A 26865-nucleotide genomic window follows, 5' to 3' on the forward strand; every position below is an offset into this window, starting at 1 on the left:
AACTCACTGGGTGCCATGCACTATACAAACATTATTCTTTATGATTCAAGTCTGTATCATCATTTTACAGATGAGCAGACTGAGGCTCAGAAATGCTCACTATTGCCAGAGCCACAGCTTGAAATCCAACTGGAGTTAAAGCCTGAGCCTTTAACCCTTACAGCAGTCCTCTTTGGGGCAAAAAGAGGGCTAATGGTTGCTAAGCTGTTTTTAGCTAATATCCAGTATCTTCACTGAAGCTCAGTATTGCAATCTAGAGCAGCCCAGCCTCCAGGCTCTCTCTAGACTTGGTGGCAGGACAGAATGATAAAGAAAGGACACAGGCATAGTCCTGAGCATCGTCATGAAGAAGGACATAGGTTCTGATGCAAAATTCTCCCTAGAAACCCCAACCTGACAAGTATGCTTCCTCAGAAGTGGGACCACAAGTCATTCTATTCTGGCAGCATCCACAGATGACACCACTGGAGGGACAGTGACATTACTATGGGGCTCTCTGGAGATCCATGACGTTGAAAGAACAGGTGGTTGACAGGACAGTGCTTGCCACTGCCCTGGAAATGTCCCTTCCAGATAGACGTGATGTCCTTCTATTAGATTATTTGAAGGAATTATTTTTACAACCGGGCATGGTGAAGGGAAACTCCAAGGGACAGTAGGGGATCAAAAACTGCACCCCTCTTCCCAGGCCTGAAGGGAGCTTGGGAGAGGGGAGTTTCTGGAACTGGATATGTGGGGCTAACAGTTGAGAATTAGGGGACACACCGACTCATGCAGGGGCTGGACCAGGGGAATATGTGTGTATTGGGTGAGATCCCAGTCTCTTCCTCCCTCTCTCCCATTTCTTGCCAAAATACCCACTGGCCGAACCCCAGCAGAAGCCTGGCCTAGGGAGCACCTGGAGATCAGCATCCCTGAATATGGAGTTTGTGGAGAGACGGGGTAGGGTTCTGGAGGGTCGAATGAGAGCCATCCAGCATCATCCTTAAAGCATGCTATGGACGGAATCATGTCCCCCACAAATTCATATGTCAATGCCCTAACCCCCGGTGTGACTGTATATAAAAATAGGGTCATTGAGGGGGTAATTAGGGTTAAATGTGGTTATAAGGGTGGCGCCCTAACCGACAGGACTGGTGTCCTTGTGAGAAGGGGAAGAGCCCACAGGAGTATGCGCGCAGAGGAAAGCGCGCCTCACAGAGCGTGAAGGCATGGCAAGGCGGAGGCTGGCTGCAGCGGAGGAGGCAGGCGTCCCCCAAACCCGCTCTGCTGTCACCAGGGTCACACGCTTCCAGACTTTCAGCCTCAGACTGCGGGCGAACAGTTCTGCTGTTGAAGCCACCCAGTCTGTGGCGCTCAGTTACGGCAGTCCCCGCTGACTCACAAAAGGTGAGGGGGGACAAGCATGACCTGCCTCTCATGGTGGCTACGGAACATCCAGTGCAGCCACCACGCTGTTCAGGAGGCAATCTGACCTTTATGCATGTGTGTATGGTTTATGATTCAACTCCCAGAAATAAACAAACTGAATTTGCGGGCTGAGAAAGCAATAAAGACAGTTGCTAAAGATCTGTGGGGTTAATCTGAAACAATTAGCAGTTCAAAGATTTATTTACTACAGATGCACAGCAAATTTTCATTAGTGTGCAATATTCAGAAAACCGAAACATATGCAGTTTGAAAAAAGTCTGGACAGTTCTCCAAAATTCAGAGTAATTTAATTGTGGGATGTAGGAAGAAGGAAGATAGGCATAATATCATAAAGAAGAAAGGATCTTAATGGCATTTTCTAGTTTTGGTGAAGTATTATGATTATGATTGGTTATTTAAATACGGTCTTGGATGAAAAAAAGAATTAAAAAACCCTCCCGCTTAATTGAATGATAAGTTAAAAGTTAGTAAACTCAAGGTGAAATACATTGTGAAATCCACACAGGACCCATTTGACCAAACTCTTAAATATTCTCTTTCATTGTGTATCTAATTGTGCTTGTGTTTCTTCTCATTTTTGCCCTCTAAAAATCCATTTATAATGCCCCATATGCATTACTATTAAAGGCTAAAGAGGAACTGGATTTTCTTCTGGCTCAGGAGCTCAGAAAAGGCTACTTTATGCTGGCTTACCACTTAAATCGTATACTCCAAGCCAGTTTTTGAGAGCTGTAGTTTGGTGGACCTAAATTTCTTTCTTTAAAATGGTGTGATAATTTTTCAGCCAGTGCAGTTAGATTTTACTTGGTATCTTAATATTGCCTTCTTCTCCCATATTGCTTAGAAAGTATTCTTAAAGAGGCATGAATAAGTGACTAGAGACTTCTTGCAATACAAAAAATGTGGCTGGACACTGCCCTAGTAGGTGTATATACATATACATATATATCAGTTCACATGTATTAGCTAACTTAGAGCAACACCAAGTTAGATATGCATTTTTACAGATTAGGAAACTGAGTAACATTAAGAAATGAGCACATCATCCTATAACCAGAATGTGGTAGAGACAGGAGCAGAGACTGCAACACGTCTGATCAGAACCTCCATGTCTATGTGTTGACATGAAGAGACATAACAAAACAACTTTAGGATGAGGAATGTTCATTTATCCGTGACATCTTCCAAGCACAGCCTGATTATCCAATTTACCAAAGGCCCTCACAACTTTGCCCCCCACCGTTTCCTGAAATTCATCCTCTCTGTGAGGAAAGAGCACAACCCTCTAAAGGAAGCTTTTCTGCACATGATTCACACATAAAGGGGCTTCAAGCTGGAAGAGGTTGCAGAAAGACCAGGACACCTACAAACTATTTAGCAACTGTGATATGAAGAGACAACTGTTCATCTTTTTAAAGCTCAAGGATATTCTGACTAAAATTTCCAAAATCAGTCTTGTTCTTTAAGGAGGCAGGGTTCATTGGAAGAAATAGGCCTGGTCTAGAAACATGATGTGGAACTGAAATCATCACCACCCGCTTTTGAAAGGTATTTGCAGCACTCACATACAAAACGTTTGCTCCAGAATTCTAAAACACAGATTGCTTTTTAAAGCCATACTTAACAGCTCTTGGAATCATCATCACCAATAGGGCAGACGATTCACATGAAATGAAGGCTTTTGATGATGATCCAAAAAGTCATCAGAAAAGAACTAAAATCAACAATTAAAAACAAATCAGGGGGTTTCCAAGACCCTGGAGTTGATACTGTTGGAACTTGGTAGGAGAAAAGTCTTCTCTTTGGGAAATATACCACCAGAATGGAGTCATGGGACAGATGCAATGAGAAAGCCGAGACTGGCTTCTTCAATCAGTTCAGGTGGGCAAGATGGTAATGGAGGGGTGGAGGGTGGGGGCAGAGAATTAATTACAGGAGACTGAATTAGATCCTGGGAATAACGTGAGCCACTTCACGCCAAACCCGAGGGAATTGAAAAAGACAGATGGGAGATGTTTCTAAATGAGCAAAAGGAGACATGGCTTTTAAGGTTAGCAATCTGGAGGTTAAGTCTGCTTTTGTCGGACACAATCCCACGCCAGCATGCTAACTCCAGCCCCAGTACCCTCACCCACACAGCACACATGTGCAACTCTTACATCTCCCCTCTACTCCACTGCTGGAATGTCCGACGTGAAGAGTATACAGGTTTCACTTGTCTCTACTTCTGCTCTCAGAATATAGGAGGAACTACTTCAAGCATTTTAAAACGACTGTCATTAATGATGGTTTATTGATGATTTGAGCGCAGCCATCGGCTCAGTAATTTCACCTGTTTCTAAGCAAAAATTCTAGGATTTAAAGTATATAACAATGGAAATGACAGCTTCCCAAAGAGGATTTCAACAGCTAGTCGAAGAACAAGGCAGCGTCCTCCCCCGAAACCTGCTGTGCCTGCTGCTGTTCTCAACCTTTCCACACCTGCCCTGCTGTGCCTCCCCGCCACACCTGGCCACCTAGCACTACACTGGGTTTGGAAGAAGGACTGGCAAAACATCCCCAAGGAAGACTGACTTACCAAAAACACTCTGTGGGGCTGTCCTCACTGTCCTCATTCTACACTACTTAGCCTGTCAAAGGATGGTTGATGAGGGGAAAAACTGAAAATACAGACGAGCTGTTTTTAAGTACAAAAAGTAAGGCAAAGAAGGATTTTGTGAATGGTAAACTATTTTGTCCATTCTTGACTTCCTGCCTTTTCTCCTGTGATAGGATTTCACCCCCTCCTCTTCTCCAGCTCAACCGTACCCTTCTTTTCCACCCCACACCAGGTTTTCTGTATTCTGATTTGCTGTGTACACAAGAGATCACTAAGCCATGTAGATTAAGCAATTTTTAATATTCTGTTGACTTTCTAATAATACACTGAAAATATTAGATGCAGTTATTAGTGATCATATTAATCTTACCATGCACAAATGAAAATCCATTTTATATGCTTCCTGAGCATACCAAACGTACGGCCATACCACCCTCAACGTACCCGATCTCGTCTGAGCATACCAAATGCAGTTGGCTTCCCTTTTAAAGGAACAGAGAGCCTGATTATGGGATCAGCTGCTGGTAATAACAGTTGCAAGCATTTCTGGTAAAATGACAAAATTTAAGTGCCATTTATAACCTACATTTAGGGTTCATTTTACGATATCGTTCATGTTCTAGTCACAAATGAGCACCATGAGACACTAAATTCAGGGAGCCTGCAGGTGACTTTAGCTCAGTTTTCTAAAAGGAAAGTTGGAGTAATAGGGTCAAAGACAAGTGTAAAGAATAATTAGTCAACGTTGCAAATACAAAACTCCCCCAGATTCAGGTTCCTGATAAAAAGCTACTTTTATACTTTGTGAACATACAGAATAAAAACAATAACAATCCAAGAAATTGAGTTGCTTATCCACCTTATCTGCCAGAATGTAAATTCAGTAAAGCATCAACCACTAAAGTCCTGGCAGAATCAATCCTGCCACCCAGGCCACCCTTTCTTCAGGAGGGCTGACAAAGAAGATTTGTATACTTAGCACAGTTTCTTACATTCTATCACCAAAGTACACAACAGTGTGACCCTTGGTTCCTGAGAGCAGCATCACAATAGTGTAGATTTCTTTTACATTATTTTTCAAGTATAACTGGAAAAAAGAAAATCAGTCTTTCAGGGAGAAAGGGTAGTAGAATATCTAGGAACCTGGTATATTTGCTAATGGAAATAAATCTGCTTTCAGGCAAAGAATTTTGTTTCCTATTAACCTTTAGATATACATTTAGGGACTGCACATAAAAATTAGGAGCACAATAACATGTTATGGATATTAAAGCTGGACACATAGGAGGTTCATGCAGTGAAATTTTAAATTTCTGCATCAGGAAACTAAGGAAATGAAGTTGGCAGAGCTAATCTGTGGCCGGATGAGGGCCAGATGGGTCCAGTCTCACCTCAACCAAATGCTGATTCCCACTGACCAGTACTGACCCTGGGTGTTCCTAAATGTGCTTAATAACATGGTGTAGGCAAATACTGCTGAACAGTACTGGATTAGAGCAAAATAAAATACCCAAAAACCTTCTCCTCCTGTCTTATTTCATTTGCCAAATCAACACTCCTAAACCATTTGCCTGCTTTTAATGTTCTATCTATGGCCAATTCCTATTGGTTAGTTCCCCATTGTTTCCTCAGACCATGTCCTCCTTATTGGATTCACTGAAGCCTCAGCAAAACTTAGCAAGGTTATTATTTACTTCTGGTCACTCCCACAGTCTTGTAAGCTTTGAGCCCTGGCTGAGCTGTTTTTCCCACGGCCTGTGGACCGAGAACACTGGTTGGGAGGAGGAGGAATATGCAGATTAGGTTTCTTGATTCCTCATTCCAAGAGGCTAAAAAAGTACATGTGAATCTCATTTGCTCTCTGAAATAATCCCAACCAGTGATTACCAGCACCAACCCAGCTGTTCTGGGCACATCCCCCATCCCAATATTCTTCCCACTTTGGGGAGAAAAAAAGAAAGACACATGGGCCAAGAGTTTCTACATCTTGGAGCATCACAGAGCAAAGGCAAAAATCATGCTCGGTCTTTCAGGAGAGCCAGACTTAGGAAACTGAGAAGGACGTTTCCAAGATATAACATTAATCACCTATTTTGCAACTGCCCAGAAAGATGCCATCACCTTTAAATTTATGTTGAAGGAGTAGAATTTGAAAAATTCCTTTCACAGAGAATAAAACCATTTATTATCAACAGGGGTATGAAAGGAATTTATTGTAAATGTTTGGAAAGGCATTTGGGAAGGAGGACAGAGGGATGCTCCAGCAATGCTAAAACGTTTATATTCTTCTCCAAGTTAGCTCTAGGTTACAGGCTGGCTCTCTGTGGACTGTTTCCAACTGCCAGCTTAGCTCTGAAAGGGAAGCGAGCTGCTGCTCTTCTCTAAAGCCCACCATGGGGCTTGAATGTCACAGACCTCTACTCTGTGAAGCAAAAACCTTCTTCCTTTGTGGAGTAGCTCATAACATTTCTGAAAGAGAGAAAATCAGCCCTTTACATTTTCTTCCCATAAACATAAACCTGACTTAAAGCACATCACACTTCTGAAAAAAATCTACAAGTGCCATTAAGCTTACAATATGTATTAAGACTCTGTGGTGGATATTCTGGGGTCCTGAAAGATACACTGCATGTGGCCCTTCACCTGTAGAAGAGACCAGCAGTTGGTCTGAGCACCCCATGTGTGAGAGGTCAGTCATCCTCATGATGGTTCCAGAAAGTATTGTTGCCTTTGCTCAGGGTTCAAGGAAACTCTGATTGTTTAGTGACTTGTCCTGGGTCAAAACACTATAGAGAGAAACCAACATGATTTTAACCCAGGCCTCTGACTTTAAGGCCAGTCCTTTCTACATCATCACAGGCTGCAAACAGGAATGGTAAGAAAGACAATACAGTGTAGTTCAGAATATGCGGTTAGTTGCCTGGATGATCAGTTCCCCAGGAGTTCCGAGAGAGGTCCCTGTTGCACTGTCGGCTTTCATGGCTGTAATTTTGGCTACCATTGACAGTGCCTGCATGTGCTCAGATGGGCCCACTTAATGCACTGGCCAGTGGCCGATGTCACATGCAGCACAGTGGTGAAGAGTGCAAGCTTGCCAGGAGTCAGACTTGACTCTGAACCAGTCATGCTTCTTAGTGGCCAGGATACCTACTTTGTCAAGACTTGGTTTCCCATCTACAACCTGGGTGAGGTCCTAGAAGGATCATTTCATGCCTAATTCAAGTGGTTATCTGAATTAAATAATCATAATAATGTTTAAAATCTGAGAATTCGACTTGATTATTTTTATCTTAAAGATGAGGACTATAGGCTCAAGTTAAGTGAAAAAAGTCTGCTATAAAAGCCATTTATACTTTCAGATGATTTGATATTATCCACTCAGTTCAATTTATACTTGTTTATTACAGAGTGGCCTTTCATTCTGGTTACTGCCATGTTTTGTTGAAGGAAATCCCAACAGCTTTCTCAAATCTGTGTTTAGAATCACAGAAACTCAGGACTGTCTGGACCAAACCTAACCTAACCCAATCCCTCTCTGATTTTGTATCTTCTCTATAAACAAGGACATTCAGACTATAATCGAATGACTGTGATAAGGACTTCATTTCCCCATGTGGCACGGTAGTCACTATAAATAGAACAAAACAAACGAACAGAAAAGAGGACTGTTACTGAAATCCGGTTAATCCATGAGTAGAACAGAGGGAATTAGAATGGAATTGGCAAAAGTTAATATAAACTACTCATGGGGGTAAAAATAAAATCTCACAACTAAATCTGAAAACAAGGTGACAATAAATATTTGACTTTTGCACATATTTAGGCTAGAAGAGATTTGTTCTCCTTTCTATAAAAATGCATCCCAATTCGTAATAATATAGCCATCTAAATCTGATACTTACTAATCTGATATTTAATAATCTACATCAGTTATCTGGTATCAGATAATTTTGTGACGATAAGAGAACGTGAAACTACATATGTGCTTATGAAGACACACATTTCTTTGTTTCCAAAATGGATAATGTTATATTGGGTTCATTTGCAAGTCACTTCTTAGCTTTGTTAAAGGCTTAAAGACACAGAGTTCCACCAGGATACAGTTAAATCCTAAAGGAGGATTTTTAGAACAAACCCTAGTTAAAGTCAATTTTCACTAAGTGGAACCAATATTAAATAAGCTCCCTTGTCTATCTTTGCCAACCCATATATATCATTCCAAAGTTTTACAACATTTGCCAACTAATTTAACAGCAATCTGTCACTTATTAAAATTCAAACTGGTATCAAGCCTGCTACAGCTGGGTGAGTATCAGATAAAAACATACCCATTCCAAAAGGAATCAGTTATTTTATTACAAATATCATTATTTCACTTATTCATCAAGCTCATTATACCTCTTCCTTCCCCTTCTGGTGAGCATATGACTTTAAGGGTGGAGAAATGTGTGTGCACACATGTGTACATAAGAGACAACATGAGACTGTACACAACCTCGTGCTTTCAGCAAATATTCCAAATAGCAAATCAATTGTAAAATCTGGTGAACTAAAAAGGAAACCAATGATGGAAAGGGGAATATACTTATCAGAGACTTCATAAGAGGCTCAACAGCCAGGCATGTGCTGAGAGATGTTCTGGTTTCCATCTGGACCCTTGAATAGAGTAAAGATGGGATGAAGACCATGGTTCCAACAGAGAGGGGGCCAATGATTCTCACTTCACCTCATTTTGTTCTCCATCCTTGACATTGGTTCTGTTATGAATTCACTGGATGCCTTAATTATAAACCCAAAGCATGAGAAGCTCTGAGAAAAATGACCTGGATTTGAAAGTGTACTTTAGATAAAATGGCAAAGCAAACTCTTTAGGCTGTGTTACTACAGTATCTACAATGAGCTACATGATTTCTCTAGGTAAAAGATAAAGATAAAATTAGGTGAAGGGGAAACCAGAAGAGCATTATTTATCAACTATACTTCATTAAAAAAAAATTAAGATAAATGCCAAACCAGTGCTTGGTATGTAGGGGATACTCAAGGAATATTTCTTGAGTAAAATAATAAAAGAACTACTCGTAACCTTAATAAAGGTTTTCTGATTATGGAAAAGGGAAAAGATTCGCTTTTAAGTTTTTTTGCTTGTTTTCTAAAGGACATTATTAAACACACTGGTCAGGAAACTGTCAATGCATTTGACACCTGCTGATGAATATCAAATGCACCAAGTATTATTAAAGGTTAGTAACCCAAATGGGCAAAAAAAAAAAGATGATTGCAAGGCAACTGGACTGCACAGAGGAAGTTTTGTTATGTGTGTTCAGTCTATCATTCTTAATGCTTACCAAATTCCATTTGCTGAAGAGACTTTGGGAGTTTTCTTGCACTTTATTTAGAATATTAATTCATCATTGTATGGTGAGCTCCCCAATGACAAGGATGAGTGTTATCTTTCACTACCACCTAGCAAAGTGTCTAGAATATTCTAACCAACCAATGAATGCTATCAGGAATACATGAATGAATAAAGAGTTCTATCAAAGAAAACTTTAGGCAATTAGTTCTTATTCTGACACCAAACCTGGGGTCACCTGTATCTGAACTGCTGTTAATTGGTTCACTCACTCATTTTACAAAAACATTTTCCTATTTAGAACTTCCTGGGTAAAGGAAGCCAAGAGTTTCCCTTGAGGGAAGTCTTTGCCAGTCATACCAAGGAGCCAGGCCAAAGGATCCCATGGCAAGTGGAATCTGTCAGTTTGAATGAGAGAAAGTTTTGAATTGTCCTTTCCTAAATTGACACATTAAATGTGGATTCTGAGACCTCTGGCAAAATTTTGAAAGACATGTATGCCCTCCTAAGAAGCTTAAAATGTTCCTTGTTGGTTACAGAGAGAAGTGATGAGTTTTAAAGAGAAGACAAATGACAAGATTTACATATAAAAAATATTGCTTCATCTGCAGTGTTCATGCTGAATTGAAGGCTGAAGCTCAAGCTAGGAGGATGGAACTTTTGGAAGTACTTTATTGCTGAAGTCTATATGAGAGATGATGGTTCTAATTGTGAGGACAAGAGGGCAGATTCCATAGACTTTTAGGAAGTAGTATAGGAAAAAAAGGCTCATGGGATGACTAGGATGAGGAAAAGAAGAAATCACAAGTATTAGGAAGAGACTGGGTCAATAACATCAGCAAGTAAATAAATATATAGAGGTTGGTAAAAACAATTCACCCACTAGAATTATTTCCAATTCTAACATTCTGACCCTAGAGGTCTAATGAGTTTAGCTGAATTTTCATAAAGTAGTTCCAAAGAATTTAAAATGAAATTAAATTGAATAGCTATTTTTAAAGTCATGGAAATAAAAGCTCTTGTGTAGTTTAAGTTTAGAACATTAACTAAATAAGTTAAACATATCTCTTTACTGCAGGACTTCTCAGAGCCTTTAATATAGCTTTTAAATTTCCAAAGGGAGCATATAATAGGTGGTATTTCTCAAGCACATTTGACAACAAAAACCCTCTACCCTCCCCTACCCTTTTGAGCATTTTATTAATTTAGGTTTTATGGAATGAACTTTAGAAAATACTCTCTTGGATATTTTGTCTCACCTATTTTGGCCATTCCTTTATAATTTCAAGATTATATACTTACCTTCCCTAAGGATCACAACAGCATAAAACAGATTAGACTCAGAGATTTTGAACAATCAAGACTTCTTATAGTATTTTGCATGATTCATCAGTATGTTACTTTTATTACCCTTGCCTTTTCAGGGATGATAATGGTTAAGATTCATCACAGTTACAGGCATTAGTTGTATAATCCACACAACAGTCCTATAAAGTATTTACATTTACTAGCATTTATTTCCTTTTTCTAGAGGATCAAACTGATCTTCAGAGAGGCTAATTAACTTGAACAAAGAAAGTATTGGAATCCACTGGAGAGTCTGAAACCAGAGTCTGGGTGCATTAACCACCAGGCTATATACCCTGTATGCAAATACTCATTTCTAAACTATTAATCAGAAACAAGGCAAGTGTGATCCTTAAGAAAATTCACTCAGTACATGCAGTAAATTAGCAATGGCAAAGTGTCATTCGCACATTCATTGGTTCACTAAACAGACACCGTTTTAGGTACTTGGGATACAGTATGGAACAAAACAGTTAAACTCTGGGTTGTTACGGAGACAATCAACAAGGTAAGTAAATACAATAGTTCGAAGGAGGGATAATAATTGCCATGAAGGGATTCTGAAGGGTTGGAGTGCACGTGTATTTTATCATGGATGGAAAGAACCAGGAAGGCCTCCTTGTTAGGACAAATTAGGTGAGAGTTCAGAGAAGAGCCCTGGGTTTCATAGAGGAGATCACTGTGACCTTAACAAGAAGAGCTTCCATGGCGTGAGGGCATCCGTATCCGGATGTAGTGGCTTCAAGAGATCATGCAGGGAGAGCTGGTAGAGGGCAAGCATGGCAGCAGGTCAGGGAATTTTGTTCTCAAGAGAAAAAGAGAAATGAGGCAGTCACTGGAAGGATGTAAAGAGACAGGAGAGGGTTTTTTTTTCTCTCTTGATAGGAAAATTAACAGTATGGACATATCTGGCTGGTGATACTACAGTTCAGAGAGAAATTTTGATGATGAAAGAAAAGAAAGTTGGTTGAGCCATGTCTTTGAGGAGATGAGAAGGGATGGAATTCAGTGAAGAAATGGAGCGGGTGGAGTTAGATGGAAAATGAGCAATTAATTCACAAATGTAACAACATTCCTGTACCAAATAGGACAGGAATGACAACATGGAAAACAATTTATTAGATTTCTTTGAGGCCCATGTTCTGACTTCTTTAGTTATGTTGAATATCTCTTTTCTGTAAAAGTGGAGCGAATAGTATCTATTTTATGAGATTATTGTCAAGATTAAAAGTTATCTATTTCAGGGCTTCGAATAGTGACTATAGTAAATTACACTGGCAAATGTAGAATATTGTTGCATTATTACTATTATTAATTGTATGCAGCCCAAATTACATACCTTTAATTCTCACATTTAATTTTATAGCTTCTGAGCATCAAATAAATGCCATCTTTGGGAGAAAGAGAAAGTTGTTGATTGTGACATGGTTGTTCAACACAGTTTCTCTAATGAAATTTTGGCACATTAATTCTAAAGGGGCTATAAATTGAATCAATTCTGATTTTGTTAAAAGTCTTTGAAAACAGTGTTACATTCTACTGAGCCAAATACTTATCTTACAGTAAACAAATTTTGAAATCCACCATTTGCTATGTTTTTGATTAGCCCCAGCAAGCAGAAGGAATGGATGCAATCAATACTTGGACTCTCTGAGCAAAATTAATTTATTTCCTTTGTGAAAATGTTTCTCGATACTTAGGCTTTTCTCTTGACACCGATCTCTTTGGTTATCTTGACATTGCTGCCCCTTTAGTCCAACTCATTAACGACTCTTCCCTGGACCATTTCAAGACTTTGTTCTTGCCTAGTCAACCCTTTCCCCACATACTGTTCATTTTCTATACAGTAGTGATCTTTCAAAATTATGTTTCCCAAAAAGCTACTACTCTGCTGAAAACCTTCAACAGCTCTGTGTAACAGAATAAAATGCAAACACCCTCCACAGTTTAGGAAGCCCTGCTGCATGGGCCCCTGCCTACCTCTTCAACCCACCTCTTAAACAGCCTGCTTTCGTCCAAGTTGCTCCCCACACCCAGATTAGCATTCTGTGGTGAGAACACACCCAAATCATTCCCCACTCAGGGTGCTCTGCTCACGCTGTTCCTTCTGCACAAAACATCCTTCCCATGTTTCTTCACATGACTGGCCTCTGATCACTTACGCCTCACGTTCATGTATCACTGCCTCACAGAAGACTCCCTATCCTCCCCATCTGCCATTCTGCTCCCCACAACCAGTGCTATTTCATTCCTTACTCATATCTTTAGCTCAAACAGTCTTGATTGCTTCTTTGTGTGTTTTCTGTCTGGTTGCTAGACTGTAGAGACTTATAAGTATTGCACATAAAATGCACATGTCTCCTTTACCCCTTTATGTATAGTATACAGAGAGTGGGAGTTCACTAAATTTAATAGAAAGAATAAACAAATACTCATTCCTGTATTTTTGTAGATGATGTAGTTAAGACCCCATTAAGCCAGAGTAACTTTAAGTTGTCACATCAGTTTTCAGCTAGCTATCTGAAGTATTTATATTATTAGCTATTTTTCCTTCATTCCTTAAATCACTCAGCCAATACATCGCTTGTTTCTTTATTGTACTCTATAATCTAACTTTAAAGTATTTACCCAATTATTTTATACATTTTTGACCATGTATATGATATAAAGAACACAAATTAGAACAATCTCAAAGAATATAAAGTTTACTGTTTCATTTGATGCCTGATAACACAGTGAAAGGTTCCTTTTTCTTGAAAAACACTACCTAATATAATGCTTTAAAATATTAAGTTATATATTCATAGACATTTAGAGAAACATCCCTTGGAGAAATATAAATGAAATTCAAGACACAAACATAGATAACTGAAATGAATTTGTATATCGAGGTTATCTCAATGAAATTGAACATATGCTTATTTTAAGGGCAAGTAAAATTGAAGGTGCGTATAGATGGAGAAATAACAACATAAATGGCATCACAGAACTTAGAAAGTCTAAGCTAACTTTTATCATAATATTTTAAATCTATCACTACAAGTAACTCAATGGAATCATCCAGAACTCCAGTTTGGAAACAGTAGAGAAAGATGGGGGACTGAGGAGAAATAAAAGTTTTTGGAAGGATATGATCTCTTCTCTGGGAGGAAAAAAAAAAGAAAAAGTACACAGGTATTTCTTGAGCATCTATTATGTTCTAGGTATTATATCAATTGCTTTATATGCATTATCATCTCCTTTAACACTCATGTCTTTTAAATAGTACTCTTATCACTCTACTTCAGATGAAGAAATGGAAGCAAAGAGGTAATTTGATCTATATCAAGGCAGAAAGCAGTAAATGAAAGATCCCGGACTCAACCCTGGCTGAAGTCCAAAGACTATGTATTTTAAACACGTAAAAACCCTATCCTGTTGATCTGATAACATTTAAATAGGTCACTGCTGCTTTTACATAACTGGATGTGCAATGCTTGGAGCCAGAGAATAATTTGGTGTTTTTAAGAGTTATTTCTTTTGTTACTACCTTAACTCTAAAAGTAATGGTTTGTTTAAAAACAAAAACCCTTTTTTCCTAGATTAAAGCTTGAAACATCCTCAATGGAATGTTGAATTAATTATGGTATCTATATACTCCAAAAATTTTGAAACATTAAAATAAATGAGTTCTACCCTTATGGATTTTCTGGGAAGGATGCCCAAAATATTCTGTTAGGTGAAAACAGCAACATGCAGGGCATATGATTCCCATTTAGCATAATGAATGTACATAGGAATATGGGGAGAGAGAGTCCACACCACTCACAATGTTTATCAAGTGGGTGGGAAATCTAATTTTAATTTCATCTTTATAGTATGATTTATTATAATAAGCATGGGGTTACTTCTGTAATTAATGAGTATAGAATAAGGTTTTCCAAAATTACTTCTGAACATAATCTTGTAAGTCTGAACAGTGTCCTCAGATGATCTCGTTTTTAATCGTAACCCTTTTCCCCTTCAACCAAAGTACATTTTTAATTTGTCTTACACATTGGACTTTCACAGTTAAGATTGTCACTAAAGGAAAGATTTCCTTAGAAAAAATAAATTTGAAAACCATCGGTCCATGTCATGTGACTCAATGACAGCTACTAAATATGGGGGATTCTTTCCATAAATATACACTTGTAAGATTATGTGCAGTCCTAGTATATTAACGAGAAATTCCAGCTTGCTCTTCATTACATTAAGAGCTCTATACATACAGTTTGAAAATTAAATATGAATTAAGCTTGATTTACTTAATGTGAATGACCATTCTATTGATGGCATAGAGATAGAGGATACTAATCTATAGTCCATGGCTTTGGTAATGAGATCACCAGGTTAGAGTTCATTCATTTGGTGTTCAGGCACCTTGAAAGGAAAATTCTAGGCAATGGATTGAAACATTATCCTATAGTTTAAAAGGGTTCTGATGTAGCTGAGAACTGACGGAGCTAAAAAGTATGTCTTAACCAAACTATCTTGTAGTTAGGAAATACATACGTAAGCAGTGCATAAGCTTTCCCCTCCAGTTTATTTCCTAATTATAAGGAGACAGCTCAGCTCAGTCTTGTGATTAAAACTCTAACACCAATCCCACCAAGGTAGAAGAACCAACATTACACTAATAACTGCATGCATTCACTGCTCCCAATCTGGACTGAATATATAACAACCCTGTGGTTAGTGTAATTTATAGTAAATTAATTTAAATACAACAAACATTTACCGAGTACCACTCACTGGAGTTCAATGTATTCTAAGGGTTTTACAAAGTCTATAAAGATGAGCAGAGCACAAGCTCTACTCTCCAGGAACTTCCGATTTAGCAGGGAAGACACACACAAAACTAACTCTGATATAAAGTACAGGGAAAACAGGGTAGGGATTGTTTATACTTAATTCTAGCTGGGCAGTGAGAAGGCTTCTGAGAAGTGATAACATTTTAGCTGAGGCTGGTGGTAAAACAGAAAGACAAAGGGGTTGCCTCTGGTGCAGCTCTCCTCCTTGCATGATTGTAAGCATGCAATGTCCATATTTTTTATTTAATTTAAATAGGACAGGATTTTTTAGACCTGTAATTTGAAACATTCGGTTAGATTATGTGGTCAGTTTTTTGGGGATAAGTGGTCAGTGAACCTTTTAGTGAAGTCAAGGAAAATGATGATGGGCTGCACTATCTGGTTTGGGATCCAGGAAGCCAGCATACCAGTAATATTGTCCTGGGTCAGAGGTGCCATGAGAGAAGGGACCACAAAAGAGAGATGGCCAGAAGGCCGTGGTTGGACCACCTGTCAACACCAACTGGAGAGGTTCAGTATCTTGACTTCTCAATCTCACAGTCCCGAGAATATACTTCTCCAAATGCAAGATTAACATATTCACAGATACAGTCCCTTTGAACAAATCTAACCATCCAAATATATCTCTGTTTTTGTCAAGGGAAACTCTCCAGCTCTTAGCTCATTTCCAAAACTGATGGAATGCACAACCGCGAAGGTTCAGCACCACTTCCTGTTAACCTGTCTCCTGGCTCAGCCTGCGAGCTCCATCCACTCCTCCAGACTGGAGGATGGAAACCATAGTTTCATAGAGGCTTCCTATGAGAGTCAACACTGATGGACAGAGTCTGAGCTGAGCTTTTCAAACCTACCATTCTGACGCCGTTTTCAAAAGCCTGTCGAGTGAGCGGAGCTGGGCCATCCACGGTCTTGCCGTCATCATCTGGGCCCCAGCTGGCACTGTAGATGTGCACGTGCTGGGGATTGAAGCTCACCGACTTCGCTTCCACCATGTCTGTCACATCTCCATCAAGCATCCGAACTCCTTCAGGACAGATGGAAAGTGGTTTGATTAGAGGCTTGCTACTTAACACCCAAACAAAGACATATTCCAGTTACAGCATTTTGAGAAGAAAGAATAAATTTATAATCAACACTTGTGTGAGCATGTTTTCCCCAAAAAAGGATAATGTGGACTTTTCTGAAGCTTTTCTGGAGAGAAAGGAAGTTACAATGCATGTAAAAGAGCAAAACTTCTTTAAAATCTTTTTTCATCTTTATTTCTTCTTCTAAATTCCACAATTTCTGCCTTCTCTTTATCTGTCTCCAGTGAGCCCTTGCCAGAGAGGGCTGCAAGCTATCCATCTTCCCTAAATTTCTCTTTATTAAATAACTTGTGTTCATAATTGGTATAAAGCATTCTGACCTTAGTAGTCTCACAAAATCTGGAAAGCTGCCAAGTTAGGCTGTCTAATTCCCTGCATATTTAATATTATTTCCTAATCTATAAGACTGATGCGAACTTAATATATCACTACTTTGCCAAGTTATTTATAAAGTAAATAATAAATGAGAATGCTCTCTGTGCATGGACACATTGAAAAATCCTTGAGGGGTTTCAGCAAAGTTTAGTCATTAATCTTCATTTAAGTATATTCCCAGGAGACAGATAGGAATTTATTATTAACCTTAATTTGCAGAAATGGACACAGATATTCAGAAATCAATTATATGTCAAATGCCAGGCCTTTCCTTTTTTCCTTTTATTTTGGAGACATAGAACACCACCACATCTAACTATTAAGCAAACATCTGTCTCCTTCAGCTTAAGCTAAATAACATCCCCGAAACATTGTAGTATTTAAAAATTTTATCCTTACAGGCCAAGCTTACTCCTTGGGAAAACCTTGTTGCCTAGTAGGATTTCAAGTTTTTACTGGTAACCACTAAGTGGGGCGTAAGTAATAAAACCCCTAATCAGGCAGTTTTAGATGCTATGTGGTTTGAGGATGGACTTCTGGTAGAAAATAAAAATATTCTGGAAGGCACTTTATCTTCTTTGAACTTCAAAAAAATGTTCAAGTTTTAACTATAAAATTTACAAACATGGGGGATAAAAAAGAATGACCACCAGCACTGATAGAGATAGTATTCAACAACTGTTGACATTCTGCCACATTTTCCGCATCTAAAAACATAAATATTAGGCTGAACCATTCCAAGTTATATGACAGATATGACACTAAATATTTCAGTATTTTTTCAAAATCGAATGGCAATAAAAACATTGTGAACAAGTCCCTTTAAAAATTACAGAATGGAAACTGTACATAGAAGCTTGTCAGAACTTTGTTTTGTGGAACAGAATCCCCGGTGTGGGGCTCTGCATGGAATGGGTCCTAAGTAATTATTGGTTTGTTTTAATTTGACATGAATATTCAAAATTCATCTGCGTGGTTTTTACCAAAGAAAGATGAACTAATTCGAATTCTTACTTGGTACTTAAAGGTATACAATGGAACTTCTACAGTACAAAGAGATCCAAAATAAACACTGCACAGTATGAACTCCCCTGCATAATCCAACCAGTATCACAGCCAGCATGCAGGAGTACCCACACAACACCTGAATTCAGTTTTGACATCATGAAACTGACAGGAAGTCCCTGAAATAAAATGCTTGATGGAATTCTATCTAGAGGGTAATAAGAATTGTCTGGCCAAAAATTAACAAATAAGAATTTTGTTTCTTCAAGTTTAGAGATGAAAGGCAGTTTTTTCTTTATGTGACTGACACCTTCACATCTTGGGTCTGTGGGTTAAATTTATAATTCAGAATGTTCTTGTTTCTTGGATGACAGAACATTCGTAAGTCACCACCATACTTTTTTTTTGTTTTTTTTTAACAGGTTCTGTTCAGCTAGGTCAGCAGTTTATCTGTGAGGTTCACAAATGCATCTCTTCATTCCCTCAAGGTGAGTGAGTGCTGGATTAGCACTGGAGGGTTATGACAGGGACATGGCTGCGTGTCTCCACGTGTGGGAGACCGTGTGTGTCCAGGACAGTGAGAAGGGCTGACGGGGCAGTCGCTGCCATCCTCTGATTCTCTTGAGAAGATCAGGGGCCTCCAGTGCCCATGCCATTCTGTGGGGAGAGGTCTTTCTCCCCTGCCTTTAGCTCCTCCATGAACCTCTCCCTTGACACACAGGAGATGCTCTCAGAATACAGCTGCCATACTGGCCAGCAAGCTGCCATACTCTCAGGATTCAGTGTGAAGTAAAGTAAAGAAAGGGGTCAAATTTTTACTGAGGTCTGACATTCAAGATAGTCTCAGAAAAACTTTTCTTTGCATCATCATTATATATCCCAAATTGTCCCTTTTACAAAACCTCTACATTTACCCTAGAAAGGACTGCCATTTTCCTTTTACAGAGCCATCTCTAGCTACAACTTGGAAACAAAGAAGTCAGTCTAATTCCAGGAGCTACATTCATCTGTGACACTGTTTAGGAGACTCCCATGGGACACCTTCCAAGCAACTAGGATTTAAAACATCTCTTACAGTGTTTTCTTCCCATTTGTGTGTGGCTGTGGCACCAGGCTACAGTTAACAGAGATGATTACAAATGGTAAAGTAAGAGTTTGCTTCTAATAATGCCTGGATTTATACTGCTTTGGTTAAGCCTATGTATATGAGTTTGTGCATCTGTGTGCAATATCATATATAGTCTGGCATTACTAATGGAAATAGTATCACTACATTATGGGACTACAAAAGAAGATTTTACCATTTACCATTTTGATTGCAATCAAAAGGAACTTTTTGTAAAGCCTAAGGAAAAGAAAAGAAAATTTTCTGCTTGGACAGAAATTCAAAATGCTTCTTTCCATAGAGATATTATGGCCTGATGTTTATATTATTACTTCTTTCTGACCCAGAAACACCTGTATAGTTTGGTACAGATGTCAATGACCCTATCTTCATTATTAAACATTTTTTTCATGCCTGTTTAAGGAAAAAAAATGTCTATGTTTGCAACACCTTAGAGGTACTGCTCCAGAAGCCTCTACCTGTATCGAATAACACATGAGAGCATGGACATTTTGGTGTTAACAACAGCTAAACACTACTATGCAGAAAACACACGCTGTCTTTAGTTCAACAAGGGCTCTGCAAATCCATGCTCGTTTCTATATCCACGTAGAAGTTTGTTTCCCATACCTCCGATCTTGGCATTGAAGGCAATTCCCACGGTGCAGTGTGAGTTGTTTGCTGCAGCTGCCACTTCTCCAGCGCAGCGGGTCCCATGCCTGCAGGGAGAACACACTTTCTAAAGTGAGACACTCCATTCTTACAAACTCAACACGTCATTGCCACCATTCAGACCTCAAAGTGGTGAAGAATGTATCAAGCTGTGGGTGTTTCTGGAACATGCTACCCAAGCAGAACTTAAATGGACAACTAAGTTGTCCACTGCAACTTTTGGCACTTAGTAGAGTCTGTTTTGGATTATATTACTGATAGGCTTATTTGCTATTTCATACTTTCCCAACCAGAAAAATCTCCTTGAAGGCTAAAATTGAATGGCATGGTTTTCTTTCTGTATTTTCTCAACTCCTGCTATCCAGTGTGGCAATCTGGACACCAACCACTTCAATTTTATTTAATTTTAATTAAATTTAAAAACCAGCACTCAACACAAGTATTAGAAAAATCTAAGAATGTGGGCATATGAGAACCTACTTCTTAAACTATAAATACTGATCAAGGATCTTCAGTCAAAATCTATCATCTAAAATGGGGTGTGCTATAAATACACACTGGATTTCAAAGCTTTTATATGAAAAAACAAGAATGTGAAACATTCCATTAACAATTGTTTCATATCAGTTACAAGTTGAAATATTTTATTTAATAACATGTATTACCAAAGTTTGTTTCACCTTTTTTCAAAGCTTTTCTCATCTGTGGCTACTAGAAAAGTAAAACATTTTTTCTGTGTGAAAAATACTCCTGTTATTTCTCATCACAATAACTCTGTTCCTTGATCAGAAAAATCCATTAGCTGAAAGGACTTTGAAGATCATCTTATCCAAAGATGGCAAAGAAGTTTCAAGGGCAAAGTACAGTATACTTAGAAATGGTAACCTAAAATGGTGTGTTGAGAAGAATTCTGCGGTATGGCCGAGCCCAGAGAAAGAAGGGTAGGGCTGACTACTAATGTCTCCCCTGGCTGCCGAGGTGGGGGTGGGACAACCACAATGGTGTTTGTCATTGCTATTAAGTCCAGCGCTCAAACCCTTCCCTCATTTTCAGTGGTAAGGGCCTTTAATGTGGCCCTGAGATATAAAGAGATCTGTCAAAAGCAGCCAAACAATGACTAAAATTCAGTCCCCCCCAAATTCTTTTAGTCCTTTCCATTTTGCAGCACTGACTACACTCATCAAGGGATATGACTGTTGTCTATGTGGCTATAAGCAAATTACTGCTTACAACTGATAGGTACACCCACAAGTTTACACAAGAGGTAGCTCTATCCTGCTTTTTCCACTTAGTAATGTCATGTGTGTAAAGACTTAGTAATGGCTTTCTACATAAATATTAATCTACATATCATTTAAATGGTTACTATTACTCTACATAATCTTTTAAATGGTGCATATGCATATATATATATATATATATGTAAGTCTGTAAGTATACATACACACACACACACACACACACACACACACACACACATCATAATCTCCTTAGAAAGTCCTCTATTCCTGGAAATTTACCCACTTCTTCACTAATATTAACAAGACTACAAAGAACAATCTTGAACATATACATAATTTTGTACATTGGGACAAATTCCTAGAAATGGAATTACTGGATCAAAGAGTACATCAAATTGTTCACAGAAGATGAAAGTAATTCAAACCTCATAAAAACTGCAAGACTCTGACAAATAGTATTATAAAGCATCAAATTCTTGTGCATGGCAAAAAAAAGAAAGACCATAAGCCAAGTTGAAGGACAATATGAAGAACAGGGAAAATACTTGGCCAAAACCCTCTGTACCTTAAGAACGAATTTTTCAAGTTTTCTCATCCTTGCCAATCTGACATGGAAAATGTTATTTCATTATTGCTTTTGTAATTCCTCTGATTACATTTGGTGTTGTACATCTTTTCAAGTATTTATTAGCTTTTCTTTTTTTGTGTATGAATAACCTTTTCATGCCTTTTGCTCAAATTTCTTACTGCCTTTCTGTCACCTCAGTTGCATAGACAGGCACACCTGCAGGTTAGATACTGCGGGTTTGGTTCCAGACCACCACGATAAAGTGAATATTACAATAATGAAAGTCAAGTGAATTTATTGGTTTCCCAACGCATATAAAAGTTATGTTTACATTATAGTCTCTTAAGTCTGTGATAGCATTATGTCTAAAAATACATTGTGTGTCCTTTAACTAAAAAACACTTTATTGCTAAAAAGTGCTAACATTCTGTACTTTCAGTGAGTCCTAATCTTTTTGCTGGTGGAGGGTCTTGCCTCGATGTTGATGGGTGCTAACTGATCAGGGCGGTGGTTGCTGAAGGTTCAGGTGGCTGTGGCAATTTCTTGAAATAAGACAACAAAGAAGTCTGCTAATTGACTGATTTTCCTTTCACCAACAATTTCTCTGTAGCATGTGATGCTGTTCAACGGCATTTTACCTACCATAGAACTTTCAAAACTTCAGTCTGCTGCTTTATCAACTCAGTTTATATAATATTCCCAATCCTTTCATGTCATTTCAACAATCTTTAGGGCCTCTTTATCAGCAGTAGGTCTCACCTCAGGAAACCACTTTCTTTGCTAATCCATAAGAAACCCTTCCTCCACTAGAGTTTTGTCAATGAAATTGCAGCAATTTAGTCACATCTTCAGGCTCCACTTCTAATTCTAGTTTTCTTGCTGTTTCTACATGTGCAGTACTTCCTCCACTGAAGTCTCGAACACGTCAGTGTTACCCATGAGGGCTGGAATCAACTTGCAAAAAAACAGTCTCTGCTAAGCACAAGAAAACAATGTACACTTGTATGTTCCAAATAACAATCTTATTTATGGCGATTTTTGGTTGTTATACACAATATTTAATTTAATGTACTCATAATTATCTTGCCCTTCTGATATTTGGTTGTACTACTTTAATCTTCAGAAAAATGATCAGTTTAAAAAGAAAAAAATCATTTCTTTTGTAAGCTCCAAGCTAAACTACTAATTTTCACTTGAACCTACAAATTATTCACTATGATTCTTCGGTAGGCTCTTACTGCATATTACTTCACAGCATAAGTGATTTTTACTCAAATGTCAAACTCCCTTTATGAGTCCATTTTTATTATGCTTCACTGAATCTATTGTTAATTAATACAAGTGCTACTGGATCAGAAGAATCTCTGTTTTTAATTCTCCAGTTGTTTTTAATGAGACCATTATGTCAAACTTGATTATTATATTGTGGATTTGTTTATGTTCTTTGCAGTTCTACTGATTTTTATTTTATTTAGAATGGAATTATTAGATCTTCCTGGTGAAACCATTTATGAATATGAAGTAACTCTCTATTGCTCTTGCAGCAAATAAAATGAAAGATAATTGGTTAATAATTAAATTTTATACCATTTTGCTTTTATTTCAAAGATTCTGTGTTCATATCAGTTATGTTCCTTATAAACAATATATATTTTTTGAAACTAGGCTTTGTCTTTAACTCAAAGTGTGTCCATTTATAGTGACTATATCCACTGATATATTTATGTTCATTTCTGTATTCCGCCCCCCCCCGTACTATTTTGAATGATATGCATTGTATTATTTAGTGGTTATCCAATATATCAAAGTCTAGATACTCTTTTTAAACTTTTCTCAAATAATACAGACTTTAGAATGTTTCAACTCTGATTACCCACCTCTTGACGAATATGAGTTCCTCATAATTATACATTGGTTTTTTTAACTCTAGAAATTACCTGTTACTGACACTACTTTGAACAATCAATGTTTATCTAGACTTACAAATGCATTCTTTGCTCTATTTTTTTTTTTGTAGCTCATATTTCCTTCTAGGATCACTGATTCTGTTCTGAAGAACATTCCATAAAATGCCCTTCTGGGAGTCTTTTGGTAGCCTTGGAAAATGACTTTATTTTACTACTCTTGAAAAAAAATTCCACTGGGTATAGAGGTATAGAATTTTATACTAACGGCACTTCAAAGATGTCATTCCACTGTCTTCAAGCTTCCACTGTTTCTGGTGAGAAGTCAGCCATCTCAGAAAACTTCTCTCTAGATACTTTTCAGATTCTCTGCATCTTTTCTATTATACAGGTTAAAATGTTGTTCATATGGAATAAAACATTTCTTTATTGGAATTCCTAAACTTGTAGTTTAATGTTTAAATCTTCAGAAGTTTCAGCCTCTGAAAACTGCCTTTACATTATTCTCTAGTTCTTCCTAACAAAATACTAACTAATTCAGCATGTATTACACCTTTTCACACTGTCTTAATCTTCATTCTCACCTTCAGACTTCCCATATCCTTCTCTCTCTGGGATGCATTCTGCGAAACTTGCTTAATCTGTATTTCACTGATCCTATCTTCAACCATGACTAATCTGCTATTTAATGCATTCACTGCCTTACTTTATTCAATCACTACATGTTTCATATTTTGAAGTTCCTTTTCAAATCCACCTGGGTAATTTGGAAAGTCTCTTTTTCTTAAAAAAATTACTTAAAAATTTCTTTTTCAGCATTCATTTCTTGAAACATATGAAATATATCTCACAATTCTAAAATATGTGACTAATTCTGCTATTAGTTCTTGCTGCTGGCTTGTTTTCATGGTGATGTTTTCCCCATGTAGTTGGCGATTGTCCATTTAGGAGCTCAGGTTGTTTAGGTTTTTATCTTTATGATCTTTGAGGCTGGTATGGAAAGCTCTAAAGAAGATTTAAATTTGTTTCTATCATGTATCAGGGCCTATTTCAACCAGGGCCTACTTAGCCAAATTAAAATTTGGACTATACAAGTAATATGAATTACAGGTAAAAATCCCATCAGTGTAGTTGGTAATTCTTTTTATTATTTTTTTAAGTTTCCAAATCTATTATTTATTAATTTTGTAGATTATAATGCAAAAATTACAGTTGCATAAGCACAATACAAAAGCTATTATTCTTTAAAAGAAAATATTATAGAGCTATTTACAGTACTGTGACTCTGACAGCATGACAATCCTGAAACAATTTGAAATGAACACCCAGTAGAGGAGATGAAGACACATTTAGAATTCAGTAATACATTCTTAATGGTGTGCTTCCTTTAGCCACACACCTTCTAACCTGAAACCCTATTTATGTTATCAAGTCATGACGTTTTGATTGGGAATTGGCCAAAGAATAGGGGAATTTTTGAATTTGAAACTAACTGCTATTTAAAAGTACTAAGGATTATTCCCTACATGCTTCAGCACAAAAGAGTATGCCCCTGAGTAACAAGACAAATTATTACATTTTCTGCAAACAGTGTCTTTACTTGGGGAAAAAAAAAGTTTAAATATGTTACATCTGGGTGCCATGATTAAAGAATGCTTAATATTGTTTAGGGCAAAGTTGGTAATTCTTAAAGGTAGTTACTTATTTATCCTCGTGTCCCATCTATTACATAAGCTGAGAAAGTCAAATACAGCTTCTGTCTCTCTTTAGAGTCTTCTTTTTCTATAATTAATCTACTAAAGATGATCCATTAGGGGATCTGTTTGATGCAGAAGTCCTCTCTCACTACTCTGGACCAAGGCCTTGTCTCCTGCCATCCCTGGGCTTTTAAAAATCCAGCTCTAGGCTGGCTGGAATTGGTTGACCACCCTGGAAACTCCTTAGTGTCCAAAGACTGCCTACCTAGTTTACAGATTTGAGCTTTCTCAGAGAAATATTCTTGTTGTCCCATTAGCTCAACCATGCACTAAAAAGTTCTTTAATATCTCCCCAGGTGTTTCAGATGTACTGCAGTAGGAGACATTTAATTGAATAGATATCCTACCATATTATTAATAACTTGGTTCTGCATTCTTAAAGCACCATAAAGCCCTAAACATGTTATGTGCATCATTAATGTACAGTGAAATCTAAGTAAAGAACAGAGTAACTATTTTCTTGCAAAAATATTTCTTGTAAATATTTCTGTATGCTGGTCTACCTTATGATGTAGGAACCATTTTGGGGGAGACATGGACATTTTCACTCCTTTACTTAAGTATATATTTAAAAAATCAGTTAAATAATATATTGTAGCATACTGTAATTGAGGGTCTAAACTGCCATCTCACCTACATTTTAACAGCCCACTTTCTTCAGATGACAATGATCATTAACCCAAGTAAAGTACCAGCCATCTTTTGTATTTTTATATCTTAGTTGGACTCAGTGTTTTGACATGGATTTGAAATAGATCATTGAATAGTGGATATCATCATGACCCATCCAGGTACATGAACAAGATTCAATTTCTTCCATCTCCCAAAGAACAAAGATGGTCAGCAATATATAAGTATCTTTATGATGTCAGTTAAATATAAAAGTAATAAAACAGACAAAAATCTGTGTTTCAGATGCATTTTTCTTCAGAGACAACAGAGATGAGCATTTAGAGTATTTTCAGCATAAGGAGAGAACTTTAGATTTTAGTCCAGAAAACAATATACTCATTATATTATGTTGTAATCCACATGCACCAAAATATGAAATTTTCTAGCTAATTCTCATGTAATGCCCCTTGTAAAATTAGTCACTTGTTTATCTTTCTTGCACATGTTCACAATATTACTAAGACATGTATTTTCTGAGACTTATAGGAGATAATGCAGTTATGTAAATTATACTGGATATATACGCTAATGAATTAAAGTAAATTGGACATTATCTAAAATAAAGTAGATGTAGACAAACTAGGAACTAGAAACTAAAAAATGTATCACTTCTCTGATTCTCTTAAGGATATTATCATTACTGCCAGGGTCCTTAAGTATAAAATGTCTTATCACCTAATTTTTACTTGAATAAACAATTCTGTCTTCACTTCTTTGGCTTTCTCCAGTCCTCTACTCACATTGCTTTGTGAGTTTTTCTTCTATATGAGTTAGTGGGGACAGAAATATTAACTTATTTGATCTTTACCACAGATCTGAAGATAAGATGCAAATAAGCTCAGCAATGAATCTGAGACATCAGGACACATGCAAGAATTCTACCTTTACAGTTGCCACTGTACACATACAAAACACTGGT

General features: G+C 37.6%; 1 protein-coding gene across 6 annotated transcripts in view; it reads right to left on the reverse strand.

Moving 5' to 3' along the window:
• Positions 1–26865, reverse strand: part of PCSK5 (proprotein convertase subtilisin/kexin type 5) — a 452855-nt gene that overhangs the window by 268814 nt on the left and 157176 nt on the right. For all 6 annotated transcript variants that reach the window (XM_057498570.1, XM_036893448.2, XM_036893449.2 and 3 more), the window contains exons 6-7: positions 19763–19851; positions 16414–16586 (exon numbers count right to left, since the gene is read on the reverse strand). In XM_057498570.1, the coding sequence (XP_057354553.1) occupies positions 16414–16586; positions 19763–19851 (262 nt within the window). The remainder of the gene's footprint in view (positions 1–16413; positions 16587–19762; positions 19852–26865) is intronic.

Source organism: Manis pentadactyla, chromosome 3, assembly GCF_030020395.1.
Source record: "Manis pentadactyla isolate mManPen7 chromosome 3, mManPen7.hap1, whole genome shotgun sequence".
Taxonomy (NCBI): Eukaryota; Metazoa; Chordata; class Mammalia; order Pholidota; family Manidae; genus Manis; species Manis pentadactyla.